Raw genomic sequence first — 7,668 nt, forward strand, 5'->3', positions numbered from 1 at the left:
ATGGCTCAAAATACGACTTCATCGACTCCAAATATCACCTCAGAAGAAAGCAAACTGAAGCAAATCTCCGACCTCATCAAAAAGCTCCACTGGGTACCAAAAAGCTATTTCGAGCACTTTCTGAATGCAAAATCAGCGGCCTCGATCTGCAAGCGACGACTCTGGGGATCACCGGGTCCAGGCTGGGACTCGACAAAGAGGCTATTGGAATCAATCAAGCGCGTTGTACGGAAGTATAGCAAGGGCAAGCAGCTTTGGGATGACTTCATAATGGAGGAGGTATGTGATTTCCTACATCTGCCGCTCTTCTTTTCCTTTGAACTCAGATGTTTGATTTTTGGTTTGTACAGGCCACTCTTATCATTTTCAGGCAGAAACCAACGACTGGGAAATTTCCAAGAGGCTCTGCTACAGCTCGCACGATTTGAATGAGGCCTTTTTCACTCCGGAGGCACGAGCAGAGCGTTTGGATCATATCACAGATTCGATGAAGTTTTTGTACAATTTACTGATGAATAAGCTAGCCCGACCTGACACTGGGGATGATTTGGACAATGAAGAGAAAGATACCAATACCAGCTATGTCAATCTTCCGCCTTTGGAGCCTCCCCTCCCTTCTCCGGATGCACCACATCCACCGCCCCTTGATCCCAGTCCATCCGAACCACTTGATCCCAATGCAAAAATTCCAATTGCTTTGTCCGAGGACGACGTAATGGAGGTTGATATTAACATATTGCGCCCTAGCACCGACCCCAAAATTCGAAGGCAGAAACAAAATGAAGATATAGCTCGAACTATCTGTTCTATGGTTGCTTTTGGACGAAACCGGCGCCATAATGGTTTTCAAATGACAAACGGCTTGCTTTTCATTGTGTGCGGGGTCACGGAGCGGGTAAACAAGTACCTAAATTACATTGGCCTGGCTTGTTCTCGGAAAACTGCCCATATTGGACTCGCATCGCTAGGAAAGGAAGCCAAAGAAAAAATTAAGAAACGATTCTCCAATGAAAACTCCAAGGTATTTGCGCCATCAATCTGCATTGACAACTTGGATTTCCAACAATCCATCCACACAAAGTCGGTAGGCCACTCAAGTACGATGTTTCATGGGACGTGGGGATATATCCATTGCTTGCCTTGTAGTTTTTTTGGTAATCTTGACCAATCAGAACTTACTCTTGCGGCCTTGAAAGATGAACGCAAAAAAAATATCAACCTTGAAGTTCAGCCGCGCCATTTTGGACCAACCCTTGCAAGCGATCAACACTTCAAAGCAACCCTCAAGTCTCAGCTAACTAGCGTCTTCCTTTGGTATATTGGCTCATCAAATGACAAACACTCGTCTCCTGTAGATCACCCACCGCAGGTCCGACCAGTCAGCCCAGAGAAACCCAACCTGACAATGCTGAAGCTCATGATGGCTTCGGACAATTCCTCCAAAGGCATTGGCGATGTCCTCACAGGTCTAGCTGAACAAGCAGGTTTGACTTCCGAGCAGTTTGCTAGTAAATTGCAAGTCATTGAAGGCGACCTGGGGACTTGTATGAACATCTCGAGTCTTTGCAAGCTCCAAATCCCAGCCGGCTATTCACAAACAAGTCTTGCAAATCTTCTATCAATTCCCGGCGGAGCTCATACTATGTGGAACTTTGCTCAGGCAATTTTCTTGCATCACTGGGGTGATCACACCAATCGAAAGGATACTGGCGCTTGGCAAATCCTCAAGGCTTTGGGAATCCCGGCGGACAAACCCGTGACTAAGCGTGATTTTACACTTATGATATCAAACATGGAAAAGATACATGATGCTGATCTGGTCTATTGCATTCTGTAAGTAATTTAACTTGCCCTTTTTACACTGTCAAACGCTTTACTGAATCAATTGTACCTCCTGCTTTCAACAGACTAGTCATGGGTAAAGAGGGAGAAATGCTTCCGGAAACGCTGCCAACCATGTCCCCATCAGACATCAAGGAAATCATTGATAAGACTTACAATCATTTCTTGTCAGGCGAGGCACTCCAGAACGCGGTCAATAAGAAGCAGACCAAATTGATTAACCTTATCTTGCGGCTCCGGGACTTTGCAACCGTCATTGAAGTCAATCAAGCTACCAAGGACGGCGACACCGGCCGGCTTCTCTATATGTGGAAACAATGGGCAGTAATGGGTCAAGCATTGAAGAAACTTGTCCATTACTCCCGTCACCTCCCACAGCTAATAATCTTACTTGAAATCATCCTGCCGAGGTCACTGGCAAAAGTTGTTGAAACTATGCTCCTCTTGTGTCCTTCCGGGAGGAAAGGACATTTTGTAGCAACTGACTTCTATCTAGAAGTTCAGAACTTTTGGCTTAAATATTTTTATAATCACTCAGGCATTGGAATGGTTATTGAGCGCTTAAGGGATGTTTTTTCAATCAATATCCCCTTCGTAAGTCCCCAAGACTCCTCAGCCGAATTCTAAATTCCGCACTGATTTATTTTAATATGTGACAGCTTAAGCAACTGATGCATTTACTGAACATCGAGTCGGGGATGAATGTGATTCAGCAATCCCACCACAATCAAATCACTAACTTATCAATGAACTCGTTTATTAGCTTTGCAAAGCAGTACAACATCTGCTTGGCTGAGGAGAAACCCAAAGAATTCATCCCAATATTAACTTCAGATGTTTACCACGAAGGCGTAAATAAAATCAAAGAAGACTTCAAAAATCGGAAAGGCGGACTTGATCGATTGAAGCCGCCCTACATGTTTGACCAAGAGATGGATGGTGGTTCTGACGAGTCCAATGGGTCCAACAGTTTCAGCACATCCAATGATTCCGATAAATCCGATAAATCCAACAAGTCCACGAGTTCCAAAGAAACTTCTGAATCCTCTGGCACATCAGATGATTCAGATTCATCAGGTGAGTGATGCATTCTTGATTTCTCCGTCTTGAGTGCGTCTCTCCGCCGCTTCAGCAGCTCGCGCTTTCTTGTAACCTTCCAGCGCAATGGCATCTTCTGCTTTCTTAGCCGCTTTGTCGGCTTTTATTTTCTTGTCTTTTTTCTTTTTCTCTTCGGGAGACAATCTGACCCGTTTTGCTTTTGGTTGAAGTGTGACAGGATTGGAAGAACTTGTCGGAAGATCCCCTTTACAGCGTCTCTCCTCGGCTTCAATGACTTCGGCGGCTCGAGCGCGTTTGAAACCCTCCAACGCAATCACATCCTCTGCACGTTTGGCGAGTCTATCCGCCTCATTCTTTTCATTCACCCAACGTTTTTCTTCTTCTTGTTGCTTCTTCTTCCGTAGTTTTTCAGCTTCTTCATTTCCTTTTTGTATTTTTCCTTTGTCCACCTCAAACACAATCTTCTCAAAAAACTTGGATTGTTTGTAAACTTTGATAAAAGAAAACATGCTGTTGACCTGGTCATTGAACCACTCCCCTCCAATAAGCTTTGCAATTAATCTGGGTTCTTCAATGTATTCAATTGCTTCAGCCACCGCTTTCGCATCAGTCACGGTAAAATACTTTCCCGCTTTATATTCGGGCTTTGAGCCAAACATATCGGTATAAAAACGCTCAAATTCAGCTACAAGATTGTTGGTGATCTTCTTGACATTTGATTTGGAGAAACGGCACTTGTATTTGGTTTTTTAATGTCTCTTCTTCTTTGGTTTGACGTATTCAGGTATACCCTCCGCGAAACGGCTAGGATTGCTTGTAATAAATTCCAAATTATCTTTTCTGAACAGGTGTGCGCAATTGTGTATCTGTTTTGCAGCCTCTGGGTCACAGTTAGAGCAATCACAGGGATCAAAGAGGGACATGTGACGAGATTGTTCCTTCAGATAGTTGGGATCGTCCTTGGAGACAGGTATATAACCATAACTACACAACAAGTCTTTCTTAGCTGAAATTCAATGATGCTACCACAAAAAACAGAACACACAGGTTATCAACAGCATTAACTACCCTCAGGCAGCAAGGAGTCACAGCGTATGCATCCATTCAATTGTCATCAGTGAGCTGCTTCTTTCCACATTCAAATTGCTTAACACTGTTCTTCCCTTTCTTTCTATTCGGCTCCATAAACAAGATCGCTAGTCCAGGCCTTCCGTCTCGTCCGCAGCGTCCCATCATCTGGCTAATTGTCGAGGGGTCGCCTCAACCCATGTGCATGACACATCTCACTCTCTTCCAGTTCTGACCTAAGCCGAGCGCCATGGTACTCAAAAAAATTGGAAACTTTTCCTTTTCAAAGGCTTCAACACAATTGATCTTGTCTTCGTCTCCTGTACACGCATGATAGCGTCGGATAAAGCTACTTTTGCTACTGTAAGCATCTTTCTTTTTGCCTTGTGTTTTATTCAGGACGTTTATTACAGTTAGGGTTGCCTTGCGGGTGCCAGAATAGATAAGAGTAGGAAGTAAATCCTTGTCCTTTATCTCAGTTTCCTTTGAGAACATTCTTAACAGGTCTTCGCAAGACTTGAGCGGGTATTCCATATAAAATTGAAGGATTCGGATCTCTGGTCGCACAAGTTCGCCACAAAAGAAAGTAATATCTACTGGTTTGAGCATCAAGCTCCCGAGAATTGAATCAATGGCGACCGGACGACAAGTCGCAGATAAAAGCAGTATAGGGACGCCGTTTGTGGCCATCAAGCGATCGCCAAGCTTTCCGTATGACGGTCGAAAAATTCCGTAGTCTTGAAGACAATCCCGTACCAAAAGGTATTTTGCTTTCCCTGATTCCACAAGGCCCCAGACGTATACCATGTGTGCCTCATCAAGCACAATCAAGACAAGGCGGCTCTGGAATTCATTGCTGAAGTACAACTCAGTAAAAATGGGGTTGTTGAGGAAAACCTCCGGGCTCTACAAACCCAGCCAGATCAGCAAACCAATAGCAAGGGAGAAGAACAAAAGAAGACGAACCAGGTAAACAAAAGCATAGTCTCCTCTTTTTATATCCTCAACAATAGCCTTTGTCAACTTCATTTTTCCAAGACTGATGGCTTTAATTCCCGCTTTTGTCTTTTCTTGGACCTGCCATTACCATTCCCGTTCAGCATTCTTCAACCTTCAACTGCCACATGCCGACCAACCCAACAAACTCACTTGATCTTTGCCTAGCGAATCCAGAGGATTGAGGACGAGTACAACCGGCTTCTTTTGCGGTGCATACAGGTGAAAGTATAGCTCTGCGATCCGGGACTTCCCATATCCCGTTCCCGCAAGCACAAAGCTGTGATAACCACGGGCGAGGTTGCAGACTGTATCTACCTGTAGCTTCTTCGGTGGTTCCTCGTATTGTTTCTTTGATTCCTCTTTGACGTATTTGATTAGATTACCATTGTCGAGCTTTGTTATCTCCGGGCTCAGTTGTAGCGGCCTCTTTCTCCCTTTTTCTTTGGTTGGCGGCGATGTTGTCCTTTGAACATGTGCATCTTCTGGATTTTCTATTGATACGGCTAACGATGATCTGTCCATCGGAAACAATTGGTATGTTTGGTTGTCTTCGACTCAAAGGCTTTCGTTGGGTCTTTTCCGTACCAACAGCCCACCGATGTCAGTTACCCTCAGGTGGCTGTATGCGCCCAAAGGCCTTAGTAATGCGAATTAATTATGTATTTATTATTCTCAACGGCTCAATTTGCCCAAAGGATTTTCCTGAGAAGAGGGGAACACAGCACTACCCCCAATCACCTCCAAACATGTTTCTCGGGATTAAAAAGTAAACAACAAGGAAAAATGCAAAACAGAAACCATGGCTGGATTGCCAGGATGCAAGCGCATCCGTCGATGGTCGGAACCTCATATGTAGCTCGCATAACGAGCGAGCTACAGCTTCTCAAAGTTCAACCAGATTTCCGCCCGATGCTCTCAGGCAAGCACCCCCGCTTTGGGTATAAGTCCCTCCCTGCGGTCGGCGCCCCCCCCCCCCCCAGCCACACGCAGAGGGGGACTTAGTTAAGTTAGCGCCAAGTGAGGATTCATCTCGAGCCTGAGCTCTCTGAATGCCAATGGGGAGTCCTCCATCAGGTCAAGATCTGTGGGCCCCCCAGAATTGCTTGCAAAAAAAGCTACACTTTTTCATGGGTCTAGATTGATGTCTGCAGGTCACAGACCAGATAGGAAGTCATCCAACTGGAGGACTTCCTGTCAATCTGGGAACCCCTTCCAGACCCAGATCTGAGGCAAATTTTGCAGGGAAATCTGGGCTTTGGGAATCTGGGAGGCTCCCAGATTGCAACCGGGAGTCCTCTCAATCTGAAAACTAAGATTTTCTCAGATTTTGCAGGGAAATCTTGGCAGATCTAGGATTTGGGATTATGAAGCCCAGATTTACATGCAAAGTGGAGGACTTCCCGTCAATCTGGGAACCCAGATTTTTCCAGATTTTGCGGGGAAATCTGGGCTCGATCTTCCCAAATCCTAGATCTGCCCAGATTTCCCCGTGAAATCTAGAAAAATCTGAGTTCCCAGATTGATGGGAAGTCCTCCAGCCTGGAGAAATCTGAGTTCCCAGACTGACTAGAAGTGTGAAGCCCCCGCGTACCACGAGGTTTCACAAGGACAATCACAGGCGCATTTCCTGTTTGACTATATCATCCCGCCCCTCTTCCACCTTCCCAGCCGGTAGAGATCCCTGCGCCCATATCTCTCCTGGCTAGGTAAGCCGTTTCCTCCCTTTTGCCCTTTTCCTCATTCCCAGTTGTTTCTCCTCTTCCCCGATTGTTCATGTATTTACTGAGAGATCCCTGCGCCCATATCTCTCCCGGCTAGGTTTTTCCTTCCACCCTGAGCAATACATAGCCCCGTGAACCAGACTTCCCTCAAGGTTCACCCTCTGCGCCCCTACTCGGACAGACAGTGAAGGACCCCAAATTGGAGTCCTTACACTTATTTTTTCTGGTTCCACCTCTTTGCAGACTCCTCGACTCGGCGAGCGAATTTTTTTTTTGATTGACTGCGACTGCTTCCTTTCCTACCCACTGCCACTGCACTGCCATCTACTGCCCACCACCACTGCAACTGCCCTGACCACTGAACTTCTATCACTGCTATCTCTCTCGCCGCTGGTTCGTAACGGAAACGATTGACGAGCCTTACTTCCCTCTTATGAGCACCCGCCAGTCGAACACAGACCCCCTCATTCCTCTACAAGACCCAGAGCAACTCGCGCGGGAAATCAGACGACGTGCTCGACTAGAAGCCACTCTTGCCGCATCCAGCACTATTAACGTCCCGTCTCCGAACGTTTTGACCAACCCTCACACTGGCTCAATGCAGAACCAACCTAATCAACAAAGCTCCTCCGGCGACCCATTGGCACCGGCAGAATTGTCCAATAACGAGCTGATCCAGGCAATCTTGGTCCTGCAACAAAACACGGCCAAACAGCTCCTCGCGACTCAGGAAGCGGCACAAGCAGCACAAGCGCAGGCCCGAGCCGAGTTGAAAGCGGTCCAGGCCCAAGCCCGAGCCGATGTAAAGGCGGCACTGGACGCCTGGAGCAAGAATACTGGCCCAAAAACTGAATCGTCTCCGGCCCCTCAACTCGCACCGGGCCGCATTGACCTCCAACGATTCAAAATCTCGGACGGCCCGTACTTTAAAGGGCCCTTTCAAGACGTCAAATCGTTCTTACGTTGGATTCAAGCCCTC

General features: G+C 46.5%; 1 protein-coding gene across 1 annotated transcript; it reads left to right on the forward strand.

Moving 5' to 3' along the window:
• Nucleotides 1-6,008, forward strand: PtA15_12A219 (uncharacterized protein; the record flags this gene model as incomplete). Its single annotated transcript, XM_053161806.1, has 5 exons — nucleotides 1-279; nucleotides 371-721; nucleotides 2,502-2,919; nucleotides 3,154-3,238; nucleotides 5,987-6,008. 5 exons carry the CDS (start codon nucleotides 1-3, stop codon nucleotides 6,006-6,008), a joined length of 1,155 nt encoding a protein of 384 aa, XP_053025787.1.
• Between the last annotated feature and the right edge of the window lie 1,660 nt (nucleotides 6,009-7,668).

The sequence above is a fragment of the Puccinia triticina genome, chromosome 12A (genome assembly GCF_026914185.1).
Source record: "Puccinia triticina chromosome 12A, complete sequence".
In the NCBI taxonomy this organism is placed as follows: domain Eukaryota; kingdom Fungi; phylum Basidiomycota; class Pucciniomycetes; order Pucciniales; family Pucciniaceae; genus Puccinia; species Puccinia triticina.